The sequence below is a fragment of the Pristis pectinata genome, chromosome 13 (assembly GCF_009764475.1).
Source record: "Pristis pectinata isolate sPriPec2 chromosome 13, sPriPec2.1.pri, whole genome shotgun sequence".
NCBI lineage: Eukaryota > Metazoa > Chordata > Chondrichthyes > Rhinopristiformes > Pristidae > Pristis > Pristis pectinata.
Genome location: NC_067417.1, coordinates 31086397 through 31114278, shown reverse-complemented (window position 1 = coordinate 31114278; position 27882 = coordinate 31086397). Strand labels below are relative to the sequence as shown.

General features: G+C 37.6%; 1 protein-coding gene across 4 annotated transcripts in view; it reads left to right on the top strand.

The window, feature by feature from the left end:
- znf423 (zinc finger protein 423) overlaps positions 1 to 27882 on the top strand; it is a 295490-nt gene that overhangs the window by 26729 nt on the left and 240879 nt on the right. For 3 of the 4 annotated variants that reach the window (XM_052028341.1, XM_052028340.1, XM_052028338.1), the window contains exons 2-3: positions 13183 to 13236; positions 24238 to 24297. In XM_052028341.1, coding sequence (XP_051884301.1) covers positions 13183 to 13236; positions 24238 to 24297 — 114 coding nt within the window. The remainder of the gene's footprint in view (positions 1 to 13182; positions 13237 to 24237; positions 24298 to 27882) is intronic. The other variant, XM_052028339.1, reaches the window with a different exon arrangement.

The following is a 27882-nucleotide window of genomic DNA, read 5'->3' as shown; positions in this document are numbered from 1 at the left end:
TCTGAAATAGTCTCTCAATAACACAAGCATTGGTTTACCTAGAAAGCCGAGGTTCTTCAATGTGTTATTCTGGAGGTGACTGCTTGTAATCTTTTGATCACTATTTTACAGGTTAGCTTAATTGCCCAAAAGTGACAGAAACTTTGAATAATAAAGACAATCAAAATTAGCAAGATTTTAGTGTCACAGTAGAACTATTCCTTAGTAGAAGGTTATTTTCTTCTCTTGAGTCTTTTTGGGGATTATTTTCATTGTGGAGGGCCAATAGCCCTTCAGAACAGCTATGAAGTCTGAACCCAGACAGTAACTACTTTTAAACTGTTTGTCTGCAGGAGGGCTTTACACGTGGGTCTCATCTGAAGACAGTTGCAGGATTCTTGATACCATCCTAGGTGAGATTAGCTTGTTGAGGAGATGCCAAGGATTAAACTTTGTGTTCTGGAATGATTGGTTCAGCAAATAAGTAGTAAATGTGAATTATTGGACATCTTCATTTTACTTTTTTTAAAATATTGAACTTACATTCTATTTCTGTTTATCTTTTATCAATCTCTTATGTAGGAGAATTCTGTTCTAACAAGGTCTATTTGTTTGAATTATCATTTTAGATTTGAAATCTGCTCCAACTGCACTGAGAGGTTGCATAGATATGTGCAGTGACCCATTTTCAAGAACTTTAACTAGTGCTGTTTGGATTAAAGCAAATAGACTAATATTTTTGATTGTAATATGAAATTATTTTTTTGAAAGAATGGGATTTTGAAGCCTCTGAACTATCATCCAAATGTCATCTGCATTAAATTCACAAAAAACTAAATAATAGTAATAAGAGTCAAAAGGAAGAGCTCATTTAAGGGGAATGTATCCTAATAATGGATTTTATGGCAGGAGTTTAGGCAAAAAAAAATAGGGAAGCTGAAATTGAACAGGGGCTTTGAGGAATATAAAGGAAGCAGGAGAGAACTTAAACAGGGAATCAGGAGGGCTGAAAGGGTTCATGAAATGCCCTTGGCGAGTAGGATTAAGGAGAATCCCAAGGCATTTTATACATACATTAAAAACAAAAGGGTAACTAGGGAGAGGGTAGGACTACTCAAGGACAAAGGAGAGAATTTATGCTTGGAGCACAAGGAAGTGGGTGAGGTACATTGTGTTGGTACTCACCAAGGAGAAGGACATGGAGAATTGTGAGATGAGGGAGGGGCATACTGATATTCTAGGGCATGTGGATATCAAGGAGGAGGAGGTGTTGTGGCTCCTGAAGAATATTAAAGTGTATAAGTCCCCAGGGTCTGATCGGATCTATCTCATGTTATTGCGAGAGGCAAGAGAGGAATTGTTGGGGCTTTGACAGAGATCTTTGTAATCACTTTAGCCACAGGAAAGGTCCCAGAGGACTTTTTAAGAAGGGTGATAGAGATAATTCAGGAAATTATATGCCTGTAAACCTTGCATCAGTGGTAGGGAAATTATTGGAGAAGATTTGTAGGGATAGGATCTACTGGTATCTGGAAAAGCGTAGACTTATTAGGGATATTCAGCATGGCTTTGTGAGGGGGAGGTTATGTCTTACAAATGATGAATTGTTTGAGGAGATGACGAAAATGATTGATGTGGGTAGGGCAGTGGATGTTGTGTATGTGGACGTTAGTAAAGCTGTCAACAAGGCCCTTCATGGTAGGCTGATCCAGGAGATTAAGGCACAAGGGATCTGTGGAGACTTGGAAGATTGGATTCAAAGTTGGCTTGGCCATATATGACAGATACTGGTGGAGGGGTATTCTAACTGGAGATCTGTGACCAGCGGTGTTCCGCAAGGATCATTGCCAAGACCTCTGTTGTTTGTGATACATATAAATGATTTGGATGAAAATGTAGATGGGCTGATTGGTAAGTTTGCAGATGACACAAAAATTGGTGGAGTTCTGAATAGTTAGGAAGGTTGTCAAAGGATACAGTAGGATATAGGCCAGTTGGAAATGTGGGCAGACAAATGGCAGATGGAGTTTAACTCAGACGTGTGAGATGTTGCACTTTGGAAGGTAAAATGTAAGAGAAAAATGTACAGTAAATGGCAGAACCCTTGGGAACATTTATGTACAGAGGGATCTCCAGGTGTAATTCTATAACTCCCTGAGAGTGGCACCACATGTAGACAGGGTAGTAAAGAAGGCATATGGTATGCTTGTCTTCTTCAGTGTGTTGATTATAAAAGTTAGCAAGTCATGTTGAAGCTGTGTAAAACTCAGGCCATATTTGGAGTATTGTGTGCAGCTCTGGTTACTGCATTACAGGAAGGATGTGGAGGCTTTGGAGAGGGTGTAGAAGAAGTTTACCAGGTTGTTGCCTGGATTAGAGAGTATTAGCTATAAGGACAAGTTGAACAAACCAAGATTGTTTCCTCTGCAGTATCGGAGGCTGATGGGGGACCTGATCAAAGAATATAAAATTATGAGAGGCACAAGCAGGAGAGAGAGAGGTTTTTTTCCAGGATGGAAATGTCAAATACGAGAGGGTACAGTTTTAAGGTGAGAGGGGAAAGTTTCAAGGAGATTTATGAGGTGGGTTTTATTTTACATGGAGTGGTAAGTGCCTGGAACGTGCTAGCAGGGGAAGTGGTGGAAGCAGTTATGATAATGACGCTTAAGAGGCACTTAGACAGGCACATGAACAGGCAGGGAATGGAGGAATAATAACCATGTGCAGAATTGGCATCGTGGTCAGCATGGACATAGTGGGCCGAAGGGCCTGTTCCTGTGCTGTACTCTTCGATGAGTTATAGGCTGTATATGTTAATCTACAATATTAAATCCATCTGAAATTTTAAACTTTCCAGTTGTTTGGTCAAATGAGGGATTAAATGTAGGATATCTTGTGCAGAAACCAGAGGTTTTTTAGGGGGGTTGGGAGACTGGGGAATACCTCACTGGTTTCAGTCGTTGCAACCGGAGCGATGTCAGTATTAGATGTAGGTTGGGAAAGTGATTAGGGGAGAAGAGAATAAAGCATATAAAGTGATTTGTTTCATCTTGTACGGAGCTGAATAGCTTGCTTACATAATGTAGTTTTTAAGGTAAAGAATGCAGTTTAACTCTGGTATTATGGTCATGGTTATACTTTGTTGAGATTCGAAAGTTTTTTGTGATTGGGGCATTATTTTGCATCTTCTTCCTCAATGTGCTCAAAAATGGGGTCTTACAAAAAGTACTTCACCACTATGCAGCAGGGTTTTGGTGGGAACTGTTGAGACAAGTCTACCCAAGGCTACTCACTGTGCTTGAATTACTTGACTCTTGGAAGTGATGGTAGATACTCCAGTCTGATAGAGGGAATAACGAGGATAATGGTAAAATAAGAATTACTTTACCACCGTATAGAATATTTCTTCACAAACTTTGGTAGATTCATTTAGTATTTCATTTTGGGGTCTTGGTAGAAAGAAAACAAAAACTCATTGTTGTTTATATATTTAATTCAAGAAAACAATGCTTTATTTCATTATTTTGTATAGATACCAGGAGGCCATATTTGGAACTACTTAATGTTCTGAATTTCAGACACTGCACCATTAGCCCAATTTTATGCTGTTATTTTTAAATTGGACATAAATGATTCTTGGTCTGTATTTATTGGGTGAATTTTATAAATGTAGGTCTTTTTTATGTATTTAGTTCTTATTCATTTTCTTTCTGTTTTTTCTTTCTTGCCTTGTATTTTTCCTTGTTTTCCTTCATTTCTTCCAAACTATTTCTGTTGTTTAATCATATGTTGTACCCTTTATTCTCACTGATTGCTGATGGAAGACCCTAGTCATTACATAATGGTTTTTTCCACCTCTCATCACTCTGGAGAAAAGACTCCAAGGTCAGTGACTAACAACATATAGCAACAAGTAGAAATAATTTGATGCAACATTTCCAATAAATGCAACAGCCATAAAATGCCCTTTTCCATTTATGCTATTGACATATGTACCACCTGAGCAACATGGATTTGTTCATTCAAAATAAACCCTTTTTGTTGATTGTAAATATGTAATTTGAAGTACATTTTTAAGCTTTATGTAAAATGATAAACTAAGTTTTGTCTTGGGCCTGGCACTTGAAATTGAGTATTAATGTCCATTTTCTAGAAGCCCTTATTGCAGATTGATGCAAAACTATATGGGAAGAAAGGTTTATCCAGGGTAAAAATATGTCCTTCTGATTTACCTTTTTTTTAATCACAGTAGCTGAATTTGGTTGTACAACCAATGTGTTTCATATAAATGGAATTTAACAGTTTAAACTAAGAAGTATTTTTATATTTCTATGGTTTAAATTTGATTTTATATTTGTAATTAGCACTAATGATGTGATACTACTTAAATCAGTATGTTTCATGTTTTTTTGGTTATTAGAGTTACTCTGTTAATTTTTTCATCTATTAATTTGAACTCAGCTGTGTTGTGTTTAGAATTTGTAGAGTCATTAAATCTCTGGTTTTGAAACAGCATCAGTTTGAATAGTTGGTTTACCATGCTCTCACTTTGCACATGTGATTGAGCAATGAGCAAGGACTGTGAAAAGTGCCAAAACACAATGAATCAGATTTTGTTGGAGCAGGGTATATGACTTTGCCCATGTATGTTTAAATTTTTTTAACCTTTTGTGGACAAAGTTGCTGAAACTGTGTGCTTAAACATGGCATCTGGGTCCTGATCAAAGGGTCAATCAGGTTGAATGTGAGATAAACTGTGCAAGGATTCAGAATCAAGTTTAAATTAGAGTGGGTGAATTCACTATCAAATCGGCTGTAGAGAGGGGAAAAAATGGGCTTATGAGAAATTAAAAAGAATTTAAAGAAAATTAAAACAATTGTGACAAACACTAAAACAATTTCACCACATTTAGTGGTGAGGTAGACAGTGGGCAGATTGTGTTTACTCCTACACCTTATTCCAAACCCTGAAGTTGCTTCACAAAAATAACAACCATTGCTATTAACTTCTTTGTTCCTTTGTCTGCAAGATCTGATCTAACATTAACACTTGAGGTCATGTCACTACGTATCTCTTATCTCAAAATGTGCAACCTACTTTGCAAGTATTCTGCCCAACAGAGCTTATATTTTGGAGACATGAGACTGCAGATGCTGGAATCTGGATCAGCAAACAAAATGCTGAAGGAATTCAGCAGGTCAGGCAGCATCTGTGGAAGGAAATGGACAGTCGGCATTTTGGGTCGAGACCCTTCATCAAGACTGAAAGATAGAGGGGAGATAGCCAGTATAAAGAGGTGAGGGGAAGGGGTGGAGCAAGAGCTGGCAATTCCTAGGTGGATCCAGGTGAGGAGGGATGATAAGCGGATGGAAGAGGGAAAAGACTGTATTTTGTCTTACTCCAAAGTAGTGACAAAACTCATTTGAGGCAAATGATTATTAGCTTGCCAAAAGTTTGAGAATTAATTTCCTTTGCATCTGCCTTCATTCTGTTGAATTAATGTCTTTATTTTTATTTAAGTTTGGCTCTTTAACTCTTTGCATTTGTTTTCTGTAAATTTTGTCTTATTCAGCTTAAGTTGCTAGATGTATCAGATGCATGAGGAAAGCAAAGAAACTAGTGTGAAAACATCAGAGTAAGTGACTAAATCGGAAATTATACATACACATTCCAGAAGTGCGGCACGGTAGTGTAGCGGTTAGTGTAATGCTATTACAGCGCCAGTGACCCAGGTTTGATTCTGCCGCTGTTTGTAAGGAGTTTGTATGTTCTCCCTGTGTCTGTGTGGGTTTCCTCCGGGTGCTTCAGGACTGCCCCCAGCGCATCCTCAGTAACGCAAAAAGATGCATTTCACTGTGTGTTTCGATGTACATGTGACTAATAAATAAATATCTTATCTAAAAGAAATCATAAAATGCTGGAAGTTCTTGTTGTGCCAGAATGTTAACTTCTAGCTGCCATGGGCATTTTAAAACTGGCATTTTACCAAGTAAACATAACAGATATGTTTCTTCTTCATTTACTTTCTCCCATGTCATAATTAAGTGCCTAAACACTTTTAAATGAGATGAGAAGTAATAATTTGATCTGAAAAAAACTGTGCAATACCTTTTGTTTTGCAAGGGAGATCAAGTTCCAATTGGATGATGATTTTCTGATGATTTCCTCTGATCTGTTACTACTATTTCCTGGATGTTATCAATTTGACCCTTTGTCTTTGGCCTCTTGTGTTTTCTAATACCAAACAAGTTTATTATCTTTCATCTAAATACCATGCAGCATCTGGCAGGAACTTTGTCTTTGGCAAGTTCAGTTTTTGACTGCCTCTAATATTTTCTTGCAGGCTGGCTTGTGACCTAAGGGAGCCATCTCATCTTAGGGAACTGGTGTTGTTGTGGACCTTACACCCTTGCATCAGAACATAGTACCTATAGGGATGGCTTTTACCAAACTGCTGACCTATGTTGACTCTTTCACTAGCCTCCTTCACAGTTTATAATTTTATTGTTTTCGTTGGCTATTTCTAGTCTTTGTTCTCTGAATTGCATTATCTTCAGTAATTTTTGCTTTACTCCTGCTTTTCATTTACTTTTGTTTTGTCCCGTTAATATTTGCTTCTACTTCTACTTGTACCAGTAATTGACCTGTACGATCAGTATGCAAGACACGCTTTTCACTGTACCTCGGTACAAGTAACGATAATAAACCAATACCAATACTGCCAGTCTTCTATTTTAGATCTGAAGCATCTTAAATGTTGGGTCTTTTTTTTTTCATTTTGCTAATGATAGTTAGTATTTTTGAAAATGTTTTGCATATTAAAATAGTGCTTGGAGATAGCATCTAATTAAATAGAACACTGAGCATCAGATTGGTGTAACCTGGTGGTAGGGTGGCCAGTTAGGAAACTAGTCATCCCTCATGTATTGCTGTTATCAATATGAACTTCCTCTTACTGCAAAAAGCCCCATTATTTAGCTTTTACAAATTATGAGCAGAAGCATGGTGAAGCATGAATATCATTCTGCTCTTCATTATATTTGTTGTACAGGATTACAAGGATCAGTGTTTCATGAAAAAAGATGCAGGGAACAATTTTTTAGTGAATTGTAAGAAGCATGGTATGTTTACTTTAAGCCATTTACATTCCATGTGCATACATTTGTTAAAGCAGTTCAAACTAATTGCAAGTACTCTAATTGTGTATGTTTTTACTCTTAAGTCCAAGGCTTGATTTTCCAACATTGTGTGATTTTTGTCATGGAATTATTCCTGCTAGGAGCACATACTACAGGGACTACCACTGTGATTTCAAAATGTGTTCCCGGTAGGCAAAACCCTGTGTTGGAAATATACATATGGAAAACCAGCCCTATAGAATCACAGTGTTGTGAATTAGAGTGACATGATCCAGCACGTTATTGTTTTGAAACATCCATTTTTCATGACCAGATGTTTGCATTCTCTGAGGAAGTTACATATTCATTTCTGCAACTTGCTGGATAGAGGCCATTTTCTCAGTGAGGCTGGATACAGTATAGATTGAATGCTGTACAGGGTTAGAGAATTAACTTCATTCTGGGGGTTGAAAGAAGCACACCAATTCTGGGATATAAGGCTGACTTTGCTAAATTAGCAACTAGATAGGAGGTGGTTGTGTTTGCTTTAGAGACTATAACAGCTTCTCATTTGCAATGGCATGATCATAAGGCTACTGCTCTCCAGATATAATGGCTTGAACGTGATCTCTTCATTTAGCTGGCAAGATGTGTGCTATTTTGACTTAAGATAGGATACCACCAATTAACTAACACAGTTGGTATAAAGAAGTCCAGGGTGTAGTTAATGCTTTGAAAATCTAAAAACATGATGGCAGCTCAGTATTAATTTTGTATAAGGTTAAGTATATGAAGCTTTTTTCCTTAAACTTTATCTTAGTTTTTTAGTTAGGTTTTGGGACATTAATGAGATTGTTTGATACCTTACCTTTGAATGATTTTGTTGGAAACTGGACAATTCTATTTCGAAAGGGGTTGTGGTGAGATTTGCAAAGAAGTGTATTGTAGAACTGGTGATAATGACCTGAAAATCTAGGTCCCTGGTTTTAAGGTTGTCGTGATGGCAAAGGTACTATTGTTGCCCATATTAGTCAGTGAAATGGACAGTAAAATAGTGATTGTTCACATAAACATAGTCGAGTGTGCAATTCCTGAAGCTGCCCTCTGTGATTCAGTGTGATTCAGCAACTTCGGATGGTCAGCATTTCTTGCATTTTTATTTCAGATTTCCAGATTCACTTTAGGTTCCTCTGGTAATTTCAAATAATTATTCTGCATTTATGCCTCAATCAGATTGACCTTTTGTTGCATATTACCATGCCTTTTTATCTTGCCCTATAATTATAATTTAATCTCTCTTGTCTTTCTCCTCTATCACAGAACTTCCCTATTGTTCTCTCCTCTCCGTCTCTTTTCTCTGCATTTTAATTTGTCCAGTTTTGATGAAAGGTTGTTGACCTGAAACATTAATTGTTTTTCATTCGCCAGAGATACTTCCTTACCAATTGAGTATCTCCAATGTTTTCAGTTTATATTTCAAATTTCCAGCTTTTTGTGACCCTGATCTTGTTTCTATTCTTCTGTCATTAGACGTTTGTTCGTTTTTCAGGAAAGAACACTAAATAATGAGAAGGAATAGATTAATTTTAATCTTTATGCTTTTTGCCCACCTCTTGAATGCAATTTGTAATGATTCTATCACAGGACTAAATAAACAGACTCACGACAGATCTGGCAGGAACTTTGGGTATCTGAATGATTGAGCATTCTGACATCTGATGTTTATTTTTTTCCATAGCCACTCAAAGTGCCAGTGGTCTTTTCATTTTACAGCTTGTCTTCAAGTTGAAAGTCCTTTATCAGCTGGCTGATCTTTCTACCAAAGAATATTTCCTTAATACCAGAATCTGAAAAGTATCTTAGCCAGCGTGAAAAGCTAGTATCTCCATGTGAGTTCTTGGATGGGATATGATTTTCAGAAGTTCCTAATATTGCCAGCATTGCAAGCAGATGAAGTCTGGATCTTATTGGTAGATTGGATACAAGCCAGGTAGTAGCTTTCTGCTTCATCCCTTCAGAACTGACACTGAATAGACTTGAGAAATGAGTGAAGGCTACTTTGAAATAGATCATACATTGATTATGCCAGTTCACATATACTTTCAAGTCTCTTGTATAATTGATAATTGGATTTATGGGATTGAAGAATAACTATCAGATTTTAAATTTGATTAATTGTGATATCTTTTTTTCAGTGTATATCTGTTTCTTTAAATAAATGATTTTGGATAAACAATGAGGGCTGATAAATCTTTCGGGACTGGCTGTGAGAAGTTGCTGTGCTTTGCAGTGTGAAGGAACCAAATTAAATAAATACTCTAGGGAAGCCTTAAAAAAACCTTTTTGAGCTTTACCCTCATATCTGTCAGATCTTCGTATAAAGTAAGGTAGACTTCTTAAAAAAATTATTTCCTAATTCACAAAGGCTTACATAGGCTGTGGAATTATTGCAGTTAGACTGTTTCTGTGTTCTTTTTCAGAACACCATGGAGCAAGACATGGTTTGAGTGAGTTTTAGATGCCTTATGATGATCTTTTAAAAAAGAACTGCAATACTATCCTAATGGTAAATTTTTTCATACACTTGAATGGATGCCTTCAGTTTTAAGATTTGTACACAAATTAGTAGCAACAGCACCTACGTTGTTAACAATGGTGGACAATCTGGATTAAAGTCCCACTGGATATGGTACCCATTCAGGAAATGACTATACCAACACAATACACTGGGGTGAAATTTGTCTTTGGTTGGTCTTGTTAAGACATGGTAAAGTATAAGCCACTAGCTGTGTTTCCCTCCTGCACATTAGACTGCCTTGTCTTTGGTGGAACAAAATGTGTGGGAAGAGAATATATCCAGCGACTAATACTCCTCCATGTATTTAGTGCTGATGACTGGAGGATGTCTGAATCATATTGTTTCTTTATTACAAGGTACCAGAATAGACCTAATTGTTGATTAATTCCCATTAGGCTCTTAAACAATGTGATGCCATTCTTGGATTGCCATGGTGGATACAGGAACTGGTTTGGATCGATCACTTTTGGTTCTATTTTCTTAGGAATGCCTTTGCAGCAGCAGGGGGCCTGTGGGAAAGGTTGGAGCTCACACTATTCATTCACTGTGCTCTCTTTGGCAAACACTGAGAGTTTGTGAGGCCATGTGCAAGTCCTCAAATTAAGTGCTTTTGTGAAGCTTTGCTGTTTCGTCAGTTCAGAGATAGTTTGGCAGTGCTCCATGTTGGCTTGAACACGCTAGTTCTTGGGTTTTCAGGATGTTGGATTACCGATTGTGCATATAAAATCAAATAAAAATTATTTTATTAAACTGGGCAAGTTTTTAAAAAAGTTTAGAGTTCATAAAAAAAATTAAGTTTATATAAGGCTAATTAGCCACTGTTGTTGGAAAATTGCCCCAGATGAGTAGGTAAGTAGTATAATTGGGGGGTGAAGGTGTTGATGTGAGTGCAGAAAGAATAAAATGAGTTAGATAGGATTTGTGTAAAAATGGGTGCTTGATGGTCAGTATGGACTTAGTGGACCAAAGGGCCTATTTTCATGCTGTATCTCTCTTTGGTTCTGTGACTTTAGTAAATTAAGTTCTCTTCAACTTTGTGCAATGGGTGGAATATACCCCTTCATCTTTGCTTCTATTTTAAAGGAATTTTAGCCTGACTGTAATGAGATTTGTCTTCACTTCCTATGTCCTCTCTTTTTGAGAGAGTTGTATCTTTCCTATTCATGATACCACTTCCTTAAACTTACTGAGTCAGAGATACCCCTTAGAGACAGGCCCTTCAGCTTACCTAGTCTACACTGACCATCAACCATTAATTAACTGACCATCAAAACATTAATTCTATTTTTATTCTCCATTCTCATCAACTCACCACAGATTCTATCACTCATCCACACACTAGGGGAAATTTACAGTAATCAATTAACCTGTCAACCCACACCTCTTTGGGATGTGGGAGGAAACCAGAGCACGTGGAGGACACCATGCAGTCTCAGGGAGAACATGCAAACTTCACACAGACAGTATCCAAGGTCAGGAGGTCTCTGATGCTGTGGCAGCAGCTCTACAAACTGTGCCACCATGCTGTTCTTGGTTAAATAATCTATATATCAAAATTGCAATGTGGATGCAGGACTGGCGGAAACATGAATCTTTGCAAGGGCTTTTGTCTAGGACACTGTTGTGTCTTCCCCCCCCCCCCCCCCCCCGTTCTCTTGGATGATTGTAACATAGAACAGTACAGCAAAGGAACAGGCCCTTCGGCATATGATGTTGTGCCGAACTAATTAAACTAGTAATTAAAAGCCTAACTAATCTAGTCCCTTCTGCCTACACAAGTCCATATCCCTCCATTCTCTGCATATTCATGTGCCTACTTAAGAGCCTCTTAAACTCCTCTGTTGTACTTGCCTCCGCTACCACCCTTGGCAGTGCATTCCAGGCACCCACGACTCTCTGCAAAAAAACAAAACACTTGTTCCACACATCTCCTTTGAACTTACCCCCCTGACCTTAAATGCATGCCCTCTAGTATTAGACATTTTTACCCTGGGAGAAAGATACCAGCTGTATAATCTGTCTATGCCTTTCATAATTTTATAAACTTCTATCAGGTCTCCCCTCAGCCTCTGCTGCTCCAGAGAAAATGACCTCTCCTCATAGCACTTGCCTGGTAAACCTCTTCTGCACCCTCTCCAAAGCCTCTACATCCTTCCAGAGATGGGGCGACCAGAATTGAATGCAATACTCCAGATGCGGCTTAATGAGAGTTTTATAACTTCCTGGCTCTTGAACTCAGTGCCTCTACTATTATGCCTTCTATACATATGCCTTCTTTGCTACCCAATCAACTTGCGCAGCTGCTTTCAGAGCTAACCTCAGTTTGTAGGCACGTTAAACCCCTTTCCAAAGGATGTCGATTATCACAATTGTAATTGGAGATTCTTGAAAGTGGATTAATTTTTCAAAACAGCATAATAGTGAGATTTCTGCTGTTCAATTAAGGGTAATGTTACCAAGTTTTTATATGTAATTAGAAATGTATTTTCGAAAACAATTGCTAATATACATTAAATTTTTAAGAAAGGTACTTCACCTTTTTGTGTAATGGCATAAGAAAGATGAAATCTATTGACCTTTAGACCACTAGCAAGGGATCTGAACTAAGTCATTCAAATACGTTTATAGATTGTCAGCAGCCTAAAGGTTATAGTTTGCATTGATTTTCTAATACTTTTGACATCCATCTTGAGCAAGAGGACTTCATGTCTTGTATTTTTTTAGAATTCTATATTAATACCTATGTTAAGTGAATCTATCACTGTCTTGATCTTGTTCACACCTAGGATGTTATGCAGGAAATGATACAAAACCTTAAATATCTATTCAACTCATTTCTATGATTCTTTTATCAATCATTTTAAAAAAATAAATTCAAATTATTGTATTCTGCAGGTTTTTACCAAAGTTCTCTACATTCCAATTTGTTTTTCTTTTATAGAGATTACAGTATCTTAAGTTGACTGACTTGTCTTGGCAACATTCTGAACACTCAAGATTATCTTCTAGCAGAAGTTAATTAATAGTGAATTTTATTGCTGTTATTTCCATTGAGATGTATTACAATTTATTACCAGTCAGAATAATTTAATAGTAAACTACAAATTCCATGTATTGTATTTGAATATCCTTTTCTCCTCCCCATATTTATTATTTTGAATTATAATAATGTCCTACTGGTGCTCACAATAAAATAAAATAGGTTAAAGGCAGTATAAAAGAACACAGTGTATCAAAGGTTCAGAACCTTTGGTAATACACCATCAAATTTTTTGACCCAATTAATGTTTAATAAAGTTCACAAACTGTCTTTGTACTTGGCTGGGTGGAATTCTTCCTTTAATAACCACGTGGAAATTACTTTTTTAGAAAGTAAAAATTGCTTACGATTGTTGTCATGAACAATACATTTGTTTTATGTAAGTTCATCGAAGCAGTGGAATACATTTCACAAGACCACATGGCTAATAATCTGTCAGTTGATATACTTCTCAAATTCTTCACAGATTATGTCCATTTGACAAAAACTTTGTACAGTTGGAATTTCCTACAATCAGCAAGTAAGGATTTTTACTTACTATTGATGACTATTGTTAGCATTTTGGACCAAAGATGATACTAACCTGTTTTTGTCTTTGGAGCTGCTGTCGGTTGTGTGGCTTCCTGCAGAGACCTGAAGTATTGCATCTTTAATGGATAGATTCATTGAGGGGTGGGGGTGGACAAGGAATTAAATTCGAACTTGATTCTGAAATGTTGCAAAAAACATTTTCCTTATTTTTAAAATAATCGATATCAAAACAGTTAATTCAGGCCAATCATATATTAATGTTAACAGTTGTCTCTGTACTTCCAGTATGTTTTGGAGTGCACTGGGGATTAAATAGTTAATTTGTCTTATGAATCTTATGCATTGTGAAATGACTGAAAATCGTTAGCATAATGTCGTAGTGTTTTATAATAAAATAAATCCAGTGTACATGACTTAATTACCTAATAGTCTTAATTTACTTTGTAGTAAAAGGAAAAAAGTTTGAAACTAACAACCCTCTCCAGTTGGAGTGGGAATTGATTTTCTGCAGCCACAACTCTGCTGATACCAGATCTGGGAATGTTTCAAGAACTAATATCTGGAATTTTCACTAACACCTTAGATAGTGACAAATGAGGAGAAATGTGATTTTATTTGATCAAATTAAGATGATGTCCAATGTGACGCAGGCGATTCTTGTGACTGCATTATATTTAGTTTAATAGCCAAATAATTCATAATGTTAGTGGGTGGTAACTGTGGATTATTTTGCAAATGCTTTAACTACCTAATCAGTTCTTGCACAGTTAAGCTTTTTTTTTGATTGCTGGAATTGTTTTTACACAGCATCTCAGAATCTGAGTCCGTTGAAATGAATTTGCTATCCAAATGTTATACTTAATGGATGTTATACAAAATGGATTTGGCGCTGGAAACATGGCAACGCTTGTGGGCTGCCCCCAGAACACTCTACGCAAAAGATGCATTTCACTGTTTGTTTTGATGTACATGTGACTAATAAAGATATCCTATCATAATGCATTTACACAAATATTTCTTTAACAAAAGTGTAGAGCTATTTAGCTTCATCCACGAGAGAATCAGAAATAAACACAATAGAATTCTCAAAAGCAGAAATAATTGGACTTTTTTGTGCGGAAATGGGTCAGCTTTTTTAAGAGAGATTAGTAATAGTACAAAGCTGGTTAATTCCAGGGAAGTAACAACTGTGTTTAAATTGCTGATAACGGATGAGATTGTAGAATCCATGTGTATTTGGATACATCTTGGAGCATAATAAATGCTGGATTTCTAAGTTATTTCATGTGTAGTTTGTGATGTATTTTGGGCTCTGGATACTGGATTATTAGTACAACTCGGTAAGATCTATCATTACTGAAATGCCACAAAATATAAAATTTGAATTATTACAAAATGTAGTGGTCTGGATTTTGCTGATAAAAGCCAATGAATGAAACCACTGCAATTTGTCCCTCCAATAGCACAGGATTCAGGACTTCTGTGTATACTTAAAAGAAACATTGAAGTCCCACTCTTACTAAACAATGCAAGGCATTGTATCTCAATATTCTTCATTACAAGAGACAGAGGCAGAGTTTAATTTTGCTGAGATTCCCAGCAGGAGAATTCATCTTGCATCCTGTGCAAAGTTAGACCTAGTGCAAGATTCTTCAGTGCTGGTGGGGATTGAAATGCTGTGGGGCAGAAAGAAAAGGGCAAAACAAATTTCTCTTCTAGTTATTTTAATATGTTTTAATTTTCTTATTCTGAAATATCTTTAATAGTTTTAATTTTTTTTATTTTAATGTTTTTGAACAGCTTTGACAGGTAGTGAAATTTGGTGCAAAGCTTTGTTGGTTGTCCAACCAAGGGAGTTTCAGGGACAAGGCATGCACAGTGCACCTTTCACAGTGCTGCTAAAGCTTCACTGCTGGAGTCAGGATGCTTAGGGCCTTTTGCATCTGGGTTAGGTATATAGAGGTATGCAGTGCGGGCATCAATTACAAAGGAAGACATAGATCATCTTACTTTGTATTTTTATCACCCAGCTGGAATCATTATAGGCCAAACAAGTCATGATGCCTTGATCTTCTTTGGTTAACCAAATAGTTTATTTTCATAGAGTCATCGAATATTTTGCTTATAATAAGAAGATAGCATTTATTGTGTTTCTTTATACTTTACTTTGTTTTGGTATGACAGCTGGTGAATTTCCAAATATTTTTGAACATGGATTGGCAGGACATGACCTTATGGCCAATACCAAATTGCAATTGTATTTCCATTTGAATCTGTGCTGTTTTGGTAAAATTTAAAAAGTTTAAAAATGAAGAATCAAAATGTCTGCATTTGTTTCTAGATTTTTAATATAGCAGTTAAGAAACTCATTATCCGGTTGTTAGGATGCTCATTTGCAAACCACTGCTGTGGTATGATTAATACGTAGTTAATCTGAATCAAAGAGATTGTGATATGGAACTTCTGGATCCCATGTGGTTCTAATTTAGTCATGTTTAATAATAAATTGTCGGTTAGAGACCCAAAATTCCAACCTTCAGTATGTTGGAAATTATTACAACAGTATTATAATATGCTGCTTGGATTGACATGAATATCCATTGGGGCTAAGGTTGGTTGCTTTCAACACGGGATTTTTGTAAGAATGGCATCTACATTTATTGAAAATTGTTGATAATGATTACATAGTCACAGTGCCTGAATTGTGCCTCACAAATTTCAGTCCTTTAAAGTTTTTCATTTATACTGACAGTCTTCTGCTGGACACCCTGTCTTTTAAGCACCATTAAGATTCAAAAGTGATTTGGATTTCCTGATTTGATTGTCATGCAATTGATGTCAGTAGGCATTCAAAGCAATGTTGTAAATATGATTTTCCTCCTCGTTGTACTTGCTGCTTTGCTCTGTGCTTTTGGAAGTAGATCACCTTTGCAAGAAGGTGCAAATTTGTGCAACATTGCTTGAAATGAATCAGAGACTTTTTAATTGAACATCAAGGTCCATCAGCCAATGCTGGTAAGCAGTAGCTGGAGTCAGCTTTGAAAACCAAGACAAACTAAAATACAAATTTGAACAAATCTACACTTTTCCATTCTATCACTAAGATTGTCTGTGTAGTTCTATAACATTCAACTATTTGGATGTTGATGACTGACTGCAGTGGATAAGGGATGGACTATTTCAGGTGTTCGTGTTTATTGGTACCTTGCTTCCAGTACTTTGAAACTTCATTGCAGAATCTGCAAGCACCTACAGCTTATGAGATTGATTTACCATGTGAAGTATTGCAATGTTTATGCATGGCCAGGATATACTGTGTAACATTAGTGATCATATGATGGCTACCTCATACTTTGGCTGAAGTCTATCACAGTAATGATGCTGTATTTTATTGAAAATGTGTTGCTGAAGATCTTGGAAAAATGAACTAATGAAATATTCTATTTAATTTTGTTCCCCTTACTGTGAATCTGTTACTTTTCAAATTTGGTGCAAACAGAATTATGCTAGTCAAATTTGGCTGAAGCACAGAAGTTTATTCTGTGGATTGTCAGAAATTTTCTTGCATTTGTCTCACATACCCTTTAAAAGATCAAATTACCCATAAAAACAAATGTATCTTGTAGTTGCATTGTATACAATAAATAATCAACTCAGATTATATTAATTTTGTTCATGTCTCCATAGATGTTGCCTGACCTGTTAAGTATTTCCAGGATTTCCTACTGTTTATTGGCACTCTATTGGTTTATTATTGTCACTCGTACCGAGGTACAGTGAAAAACTTGTCCATAAATTTCCTTGCAATGTGTTGCAAATTGTAAAATTTCCTTGTCTATATTTCAAGCTTCATGCATCTATAGTATTTTTGCTTTACATCAGCTATTGCTTCTGTATTTCTGCTTCTGTCAAGACAACTCATTCAAAACTTAATTTCTCTCTTGTGCTTTACCCAATGGGCCGTAGCTATAAGCAGATGAAACGACTGCAGGGATTGTTAAGAATACATTCATTGCTGTGTGGGGCCTCTTGTCTTTTTGGCCAGGATTTGTAAATTAAGGGCAGACTTCTAGTATTTGCTCCAGGGTCTAAGATTGGAAACTAGGCATTGGCTGTAAATTCTCTGAACATCAGTGCTCAGTTTTGTTTCTTGATGTAGTTCACCAACTGAAATCGATGAACTCAGTGGAAATTTCAGTCGATCCTGAATCTCCAGTCCTTTGGGGCAGAAAGTTAGAGATTTCCACTACACTGTATGGGGAGATGGGGGAGGAGGGGTGGGTGGGTGATACTGGATGAGCTGAAATTTTCTCCAACTGGATACATGGAAAACTCAAGTCATTGGCCAAGGATTTCAACTATACATTGCCGAAAATATAGGGTGATTTGTGTCCCTGTTTCTGAGTAAGTTAATGCCAGTTACTAATGTGTACCCAAGTTGTGTATCTCTGACATTCATTTCTGGTGAGGTTTTCAACCACATTGGTCTGAGTCATTAGTGGTGCTGTTCTCTCGCAGGGGATAAATAAACAGCTTTTAATAATGCAGAAGGTTCAAACTTAAGCATTATTTAAAGGATCAGGGACTTGTGTTCTGAGTCACAAAGTGCTGCACAGCTGTCTGCCAAAAGTGACTCCATAGTCAGCCGAGGACCTGCTCTTCAAGTCTCAGTGATTAGGACTGCACTTCCCTTGTGGCTGCTGCAAGAAGTTGTGTTTTCTTGTGGTTTTGTCTTTCAGTACCAAGTGGGGAACCAATATCAGTGTGTTGTGACTGTGTAGGTGCAATAAATGTGTGTGTATATATATGCTGTGCATGTTGATGCTGCTATGGATAGGCTGTATGTGCTGCAATCTATATTTGTTTTCTACATTTAGTGGAATTGAAAGAGTTAGGAAACCAACCTTGGAGTGAGATTATGGATTACTTGTCAATTTGCTGCCATGTGCTGGGGGCACACTTCTAATCCTGCCCACCTTCTACCATTGCCACTTCATCTTTGGTCTGGGTCGTTCCCCTGATAATGCTCGTGCAGAGTGGATCTTCCTGCTTCTTCACCTCTCTATCAGCATGATTAAGTCCATGCCTTTTTAAGCTGAGGTCCCTGTTCCCTGAACAGTTGATCATCATACAGCCATTTGTCCACAGTGCATCACAGACTGGTGGTGTGGTTTAGTGGTCAGGTGGCATTTTAAGACTTGGAGCCCTATCATTTCTAATAAATGATTGGGTAGGCAGGTGTGTGATACTGGACTACTAATTAGCCTGAACTCGTTCAGTGAATGTGCTGCAAATTGTAAATACACGCACACTTTTAGATCCAGCATGTGCTGAAAACTGCATTCCAGTGCCACAGTTCTGTCTTTCCGTCAGAAACAATAATGAATTTTAGAACCTATTCAGGTAATTCCTTTCTTGCTGTTGCAACCTTGTGGTTGTTCATTAATTTTACCCTTTAATGAAATTCCTTTTACTGTTGTAATGTTGGATTTACCAAACATAGATTATTTCTTAGCTTTCCCAATTTTTCTATCCTTCCTTTTAAATCTTATTGACTTCCTGGTATTACTGTATCTATAAAATGTACCAACAGTTGCTTGCCTTCCCTCTCCTCAGCATGTGCATTGGCAAAATCTGTTTCTTGGGAAAAGCAGAAAATGATGGAGATGAAGAAAAAAATTTTTTTCAGTCATTATCCATCAGAACTTGATGAAATGTCATCAACCAACATCTTCACTTTGTTTGTTACCACACCGCAGCCTGGTCACTGAGTATTTCCAATATTTTCTGTTATTCTGGATTTCCAGTATTTGCAATATTTTGCGATTGGTCTGTCTCTTAGGAGTTTGTTTCTGAACACAGTACTGAACTTAAGAATTCTTGCTGTTTAGCAATTAGTTAAAAGCTCTTCCTAATACTTGGAAATAATGGGGACCAAAGGAATATTAAGACCACAAGAATATGAAGAGGACATTTCAGCACTCTCTTTCACATACTGTGATGCCTATTTTCTGATCAATAAGTTCATTTGAGTTCCATTCTCCAGACCCTCAGCATAGTGTTTTATACATACTTGTTGTGCTGGTTTTCTTTACAGAATATTTTCCAGTGCTGTAAAAATGTTTAAGCTGATTTGGCCAACTCTATGAAATTTCCTTAACAAGCAGCCAGAAATTCAATAGAAGAGGAATAAGGTGGGGTTAGGAGATAGTAAAACCTGCAAAGTGCAACAAAATGACATAGCTTTTTTTTTATTGGTATTCCTAACAGAAATATAGATTGTTTTGTGATAATAAACATACCTGAATATTGTATTTTTGCAGTGTGTATAAGTTTACTGGATCTGACAGTTTCATTAAGCTCAGCAGAATAAGGTCATTGCAGTGGATGAATTCCTGTGCTTATCAATACAACAAGTGGACTTTTCAGTTGGTATGTGTATTTAAAATAAAAGTTTCAACCTTCGCTTGACTTTATATTGGTTATATGATTTATGTGTTATCTGTTTAGAAATACCATCTCTATGTACAACTAGGCAGCCTCCTTTGCAAGATATCATAAATATAGAAATGTATTCAGATGAGACATACACAAAGATCTTTTATTTTCCTATTGGGTTATACCAGGAAATCCCCCAAACTTCAGTGCTGCTGAAATATTACTTAGCTACGAGGTAGTAAATGTAATCAAAATATTTTGTGATTGCAACTATTTGGAAGACTCTATAATGTTGTTATTGTATCACTTAGAGCTCCCCCTACTGGAACTGTGGGTTTTCCAACTTTTTATTAAGGAAGTTTAAGGACCAAGTGCATAAACTGTCAGTATTTGGAGAGGAGACAAGATAAATGATGTAGTTATTGGATGGTTTCAAGCTTTTGTTTTCCAGGAGAGAGGGAGGAGGGGTGGTGATTGTTGATGTGGCAGGTTGGGAGTTTTGGTGAGGGAGGAATGGAGCAGTATTGAATTGTTTTGCTGTTGAAACAACCACTCTCTTTTTACTCATGTTCAAAGCACTTCTCCACATACTGGACTAATAATAGTTTAAAATAATAGTTCCCAAATTCTTTTCATATCATTTCATATCCAAGTACCCAGCAGCAATTGGAGATATTGACATATGAGGGGTGAGAGATCAGGAAAGTTAATACATCAAAATAACATCACCAAAGCCAGTATTTTGCTTTTGTGTAAAGAATTTGTATGACGCGTGAAGAAATTTTCCTCTTACAGTGTTGAAAGGACCAACATTTTTATTTGAGTGCACTCGTGGCCATTAAGCTATAATGATTTTACCATTTATGTGGAAGGATTGAGAGCTTCATACAGCTTTATACAGCATTGAATAAAGTCGCTAACACAAGAGGTGAGCATTAAGGCAAAGTCCAGAGGTAAGGAGTTCCCAAGTGCAAATGTGCAGGAGTTCCATGGTTGCTAATCATGGATCACATATTAATGAATTAAATGGAGATGATTCATATCATATTGGCTGTCATAGATTAAACTAGAAAACTTCAGGAATTTACAGTAGCTTGTACAGCTCAAAAATAATGCCATTGTGTCTGTGCTCAGTTGGAGCCATGCAATTTATAGGTTGGTATTTTGATCTGTTTTAAAAATTTGTATGCCCTTTCTTTAAAACATCCACTTGACTGTTGTAACTATTCCCAATGGTCAAGGTTTCTGACAACTCTGTATGTACAGGAGTTCCTGCTAACTGATGCCCTCATTTTATTGCTGACAATTCTAATGGATCATGATCGTATGATTGGGAAGGAAATTACCCTGGCAATGTATGAATGTGAAAAAGGCAAGGTAGGAGTAAAGAAACTGAAAAGTAACAGAGGAAAAAAGAACCACTTTTGATTAATCTAAAAATGTTGCTTATATCGTAGCCAAAGAATAGAAAAGATGAGAGCAGGAAAAACTGGAAACAAGTGGTAAAGTAGATCACGAGTACATAGCTAATGCCTCTATTAGAGTTGTGTGAGTGTATTTTTGCTAGTTTGCTCTGGTTTGCTTTGGCAATGAATTTCCCTGGCTAAATGAATGCTCTTCTCATGCTTCCAAGTTGTTTTGAACTAACTGCTGATAGGAACACCAAGTGATGTTGTTTGCACTTTGTATCACTTCTATGACACTAAAGCTGATGTTCTGAACTCAACAGAGTACGCAATCAAACCTGTACGTCCTCATGGATAATTCAACAATGCTTTGCTGCTTTAATCTGCAGGAAATATCATATTGTTAAACTTTGTGCCAGGAGCATCGTAAAAGTTGGCCCTTGGTATTGAAAATATTAGGTTCCTTGGTCAACTCAAAAACTTCGGCAGATTCACCTCACAAGTGAGTGATTCAGTTTGGACATGATGTGAGGGATTTATGGCCTACAGTTATATAAAAATGAAATTGATTGGGAGAAGATAAAATCATCAGTACTTCTTGAATCCAATCCAGTCTACTTGGACCTTTGGTGATATGTTCTTGGATTTGTTTTTTAGATGTAGTAAAGATAAACTATCAAAAATCATAATCTTGGAATCCTTCTAGTGACCATTCTGAAGTCCTTCCTGAAAGGATCTTAATCATCTTGACAGACAACGAGATGCTCCAGTGTTAGCACTGGTTGGGACTTACTCGGGTCCAGGTTGGTGATCGGATCTTGTGCCCGGTGCTGACAGTCTGTGGCTGACCTGTACTGCTCTGGTGGATTCTGCTTGGAGTCCTGCAGGATAGCATGATTATCTGTGGGTCTCCCAGCTATCTGGTTGGGAAATCCGCTTGCTTAGCCTCCACTGAATTAAACCTGGCACAGGCATGGCATTCCCTTTTAAAATGATAGTAGTTATGTTTTTATGATTTGTTTAAGTTGGGTTCAGTGATTTTAACTTTAGTATGTGGATATGATTTAATTCATTTTCAGGATCTGAGCATTGCTGACGAGGCAAGGCCAGCATTTATGGCCCACCTCTAGTTGCCCATCAAATGGTGATGGTGAGCAGCCACCTTGAACTGCTGCAAGGTAGTCCCACAGTGCTGTTGGGGACAGAGTTCCAGGATTTAGGTCCAGGGGTGATGAAGGACTGGTAAAATATTTCCAAGTCAGGGTGACGTGCAACTTGGAGGGGAACCTGCAGATGGTGGTGTTCCCATGCACTTGGTGTCCATGTCCAACTAGATGGGTAAGGTGGTAGGTTTGAGTGGTGGTGTTAGAGTAGCCCAGAAGAGTAACTGTTTTGACAGCCCATAACTTTGTCGTTGGGGCCATACCAACTATCAAGTGATTTTGTGAGTGCAACTGGCAGAGCAGCTGTGCTGCGCTGGCCATGCCAGAATGGTGGGAGTAGAGACTGCATGAGACTCACACTGGAACAGGCGGCATTCAATTTTATTTGGGGCAATGGAAGATCTGCCAGTTCTGTCAGGAGAGGCTTTCAGTTCTTTGTCTCCGGCTGTTCGGTTCAAGTTTGTATCAGATCCTGGAAGGCTTTGTGAAACGTGAAAGAATTTTATCCCTTGGTTTGTTCCAAAAGTTTAGACTCTGGACATATAGGGTTTCACATTTTGAAATATTTGTCACATAAGATCTGTGTTTGGTGTTTTGTATCTACTTTCTTTTAACTCCTGAGTTAAACTTACAAGGCATTTAAATTTGGTTATTTATAATTTGATACATCCTTTCTTTGTCTTCAAATCTATTATTTTAGTAGCTTTCTGGAAGAAATTGGCAAAGCTTCAGCTTTGCTGATTAAAAAGCCTTAATAACATTGATATAATAATAGGGTATTCAAATTTCATCTTAAATTCATAAGTAGTAGTGGAATTCCACCTGGAATATCAAGTCTTGTCCTCCTCTTCACCCCATAACCTTATAATAACTGGATTACCACTGCCATTTGTTCTTGGTAAGTTGTTTCTCTATATTGATATTTTGCAATGCATTTGTATTTTTACCTTCGTTTGTTTCCTATTTGGATATTGTTTTTAATTTAGCTACATGATAGCAAAGATTAATGAAGTGGTAAGCAAATTTTGATGTGCCCCCCTTCCCACTACAACTCCTAGAGGATATAGGTTTGCACTTAAATGACACCTTTCATGACATCAGGAAGTACTTTACCAGCAATGGAGGACTTCTGAATTATAGTAGCTTTTCCATTATAGGAATTGTGGCAGTCGGGCACAGGAGACTGAAGACCCACACTCAACGTTTCAGGAACAGCTTCTTCCCCTCTGCTGTCAGATTTCTGAGCAGTCCATGAACACTACCTCGTTATTCCTCTTTTGCACTATTTATTTATTTTTGTAACTTATAGTCTTGTACAGCTGCCGCAAAACAATGAATTTCACAATATACGTCAGTGATGATAAATCTGATTTTGATTCACATTAAGATTCTATAAACCGCCATGAGATTCAGATCACTTGTTTCAGTGACGTTGGCTTAGGGATCATTATTAGCCAATGAATTGGGTGAAGTCTCCTTCTCCAAAAGCTTCTTTGGATCTTTTATGTTCACCTGAATGTGTGGGTGGAGCCTCTTAAAGTCATCCAGAAGATAGAATCTCCAACAGGGCAGCACTTCCTCACTATTGAGGCCTTGCAATTAAACTAAGGGGAATTTCAAAAGACCAATAACTCCACAGTCTGGGTTGGAGAGGTTTGTGCTAATAACTTTTTTTAAAGTCAACATTTAGATTAGCTGACCTACATTCATAGCTTTACTTATGAAATCTGATAGCCAAAGATAATTTTGGTTTTACAATCATCTTTTCTTGTTTGACTATCTTCTGCAATAAAATGAACTTTGTCCTTAGGCTTTGCCAAGTCGGCTTCCTGTCATGTGCAGGATGCTGTAATGTAGAAAATTGTTTCTAATTCTGTGGAAGTGAACCCCCATTGTTCTTCACAATTTAATGCCTCATATGTTGGGTCTTGCACCAACCAGAGAATGAATAATAATGTAAATGCCTTTCTCTTTTTTTTCCAGTTGAAGAAAGTGAATCTTCAGAATTTGACTTAAATTGGGACTCAACAACTGTGCAAGCAGGTAACATCACTTAATTAAATTAAAGCAGGACCATGTTTAAACATTCTTAATAATGTACATTTTATAATCCAGATAAATATCAATGCTTATTGAAAACCGCCTATTCGATAATTTTTGGGGATATTGGACACCAACTGTTGAGGTAGCTTTGTTTCACTAATTTGACATTTTAACCACTACGTTAAATTTGATTGTATTTCTCTCTTTTAGCAGGATTGGTATTAATTCTTTCTTCTTTACAAAGTTTTATCCAAAGTTATCTTGGCTCCAGTGTTAGTAGAATTAAGTTTCTTTCATATAATTAAAATCCTTCAGCTTATTTCATTAACTTGATACTTTTGGAGGAGCCTAAGAAGCCATGCTGTCAACTAATCTGGTTGACAGCATCATAGAATAATTTGATCTTTTGAATGGTAATTAAGGACCTGATGACTTAAAATTCAAAATTGTTAAAACATTCTCAGGTCTTTTGGAGCTAACAGTGAAACATTGACATAACAGAAGCCATTAGCAGCTGTACAACTGAAAACTCTCTGAATTAACACGGATACCTATATGGTGAACTAATTGTAAGGAAAACAGCCAGTAATGCATACTTTCTTCTGACTTGAAAGAGAGTTGTTTGGTGTGGGTTGGGGATAGGGTGGTGCAAGTGTTCATTAGAGTTAAAGATTGGAATGTATTGTGCTGTCAGATTGACAAAGGTTAGGATCAAATGTTTTTGGTGCATTGAGATTTCTGTCAACTATTGTTGAGGCAAAACACTTCACCTTGTAGAAGAGTATGCCCCAATTTCTTGGAATTTTATCAGGTTATGATTTAAAATGAACTGTGAAGTCAAAAGTAGAATGTTTCAGAGCAAATTTCTACCTTTTTAAAGCAATCTCTTCACTTGGTATTCTGCTACAGATAGCCCACAGCTGATGCCCAAGAAAGGGAGAATCATGTGACTGGGGAGTACATTTTTAAATGAGAATTTAAACCATGCTTTTCAGATATTGTATTTTCACTCTGGGGAGTGGGAAACAAGTATATAGCTTTGTTTCATCTGCAGTCGCTGCTTTACAAACTTTTAAAAAATTAATTAATGTATAAATCATTATCACAGCTCTGGTTTCGTTTATAAATAAATAAAAACTAGTACCAATTCATGTATCCTATTTCTTTATGCTAGTTTGTCTTTGAGAGTGCAGCAGCTGATGGCATGTAAAATGTCTCTTTACGCTGCCGGGTAGTGAGAAGTTCAGACGGTGCATGATATATTGCATATCTTCACTGGCATGCTGTGCTTCTAAATAACTGGTATATCAGATAAAAAATAAATTTTTTTCAAAAGCTGCTTTTTAAACAGAACATATCTCTATAGTACTGAGATGCTGCACTATTTAATTAAGTATTAACTTATATGCACCAAGACTTGCTCGTGAATTATTCAAAGTTATATTTATGATCATTGAAAATGCTGACAATTTGACTGGGTTATTCTTACTTTTACCTTCTTTATTGTGCTTGTGAACTCTTCACCATGTAAACAACATTGCTTCTGTCTGCCACCGTCAATGACTGCTGCTTATGAGATGCTTTTAATTAATACTCACTATTTTTTTGGCAAGCTATGGGTAACATAATCACAAGTCAAGAGTTCAAGTATTGCATTTTCTTGGAATAATGGGACACTTTCTGCAGTTGGCCAATTATGGGGAGAAGATGTAAGGACTGAAATGTGAAAGGACTCGTGTTTGGATATATATTATGAACAAGTGGCAATAAGAGTGCCTGATCGAAAGCAATACCAGTGACCCGAAAAGATCCTTCATTTTGGAATCCTGATTGATTCTGTGTGTGTGTGTTTGTGAGGTATGGAGTGAAATGCTTCAGTTCATGTCGAAAAGGCTCTGACAACAAAAAAAATGTGGATTTCCAAGGCGAAGCCTTTAAGGATCATACTGTCATGTTGCTTTCCAGTCTACACTGTGATTGTCTTCTTAGGAAGTCCCTTAGGAGTGAATGACTTGCTTTGTGGGTTCTGAGATGGCTAATAAAGCCAGTGTGGAAACAAGAGACTCTTCCACATGAGGTGCTAAGGGCTGATTGGGTGATCAGGAGGTGGTGTGCAGTTTATGAGGTGGTGTGCTTCTTCCACCACCTTTTTGAATTTCTTTGTGCTCCTAATACCTGTGGTTGCACGTCTTCATAGAAGCTTTGAGCACATCTTTGATTCTGTCTCTGTCTGCCTGGTAATCTCCTAGGTTGGGCCTGCGAATGATGTAGCCAAACCAACTTGGTTGGCTGAAAGTAACTAGGGCTTGAATGCTGAAGATGTTGTCCCAGGAGAGGATACTGACCTTGGTTTCCTTATTCCTCCAATGAATTTGAAGGGTTTTTCAGAGACAGCATTGGTGGTATTTTTTTCCAGTGCCTTGACAGGTCTCAAAGCAAAGAGGAGGGCAGGGATCACTGCTTTTCAGTAGACCGTGAGTTTTGTGCCAACTCTGAGGCCTTGATTTTTAAAGACCCTTTTCCTCAAGCAACTGTACTGCTGCATTCAAGGCATCATTAATGTCATCGTTGATATCTGCCCTCACCAAGAGGTAGCTCCTGTGATGTGGTAAATGATCCACGTTTTCCAGGATCTTATTGTGAACTTCCATTGTCAGAGAGCAGTGTTGCACAATGGAACAAGTTAGTAGAGCACCTTGATCTTGCAGATGTTGAGTCTAAAGCCCATTGTATGGTTTGATGAACAAATTGACATTGGATTGGAGCTTGGTCTCTGAACGTGTGCAAATGCAAGTGTCGTCTACATACTGCAGCTTGACTATTGAGATTTGGGTGATCTTGATTCTCTAGTGCAGTTGCTGCAGGTTAAATATTTTTCTGTTATGCCATGGCTGAAAGAGTGAATCTAGATTGAAAAAATAAGATGCTGAAGGAACTCAGCAGACCAGGCAGCATTTTGGGTCAGGACCCTTCTTCAGGACTGAAGATAGGGAAAGGGGAAGCCCAGTATACAGGAGGGGTGGGGAACAGAGCAGTGATAGGTGGTCAAAAGAGGGGAGGTGGGGTGGGCACAGGGTGATGATAGGTAGGTGCAGGTAAGAGATGGTGATAGGCAGATGCGGGGGAGGAAGGGAGAGCAGATCCACCAGGGATTGATCAGATGTATGGAGACAGGTGGCATGGAGGGAGGGGAGGAGAGGAAAAGGAGAGGGGAAAAAAATAGGCGAGGACAAAAAAGAGAGCGAGGCTAGGAGAGGAAAGAAAACAAGAGGCATAGTGGGGGAGGGGGTTTGTTTACTTAAAGTGGGAGAATTGGATGTTCATGCCGTTAGGCTGTAAGGTCCCAAGACAGAAAATGAGGTGTTGTTCCTACAGTTTGGTGAAGGTGAGGTTGTGCGTGCCGGAGAACTTAAGGTTACGGAAGAGTTGGAGAGTGTGTGAAGCGTCATGGATATTGGTGGGAAGGGATTGGATGGGGCGATAGAACAGTGTCCAGGTATGAGGATACAAGCTCAGTGGGGCAAGAGCACATGGAGACAATAGGTCTGCCAGGGCAGTCTTTCTTGTGGATTTTGGGGAGGAGAT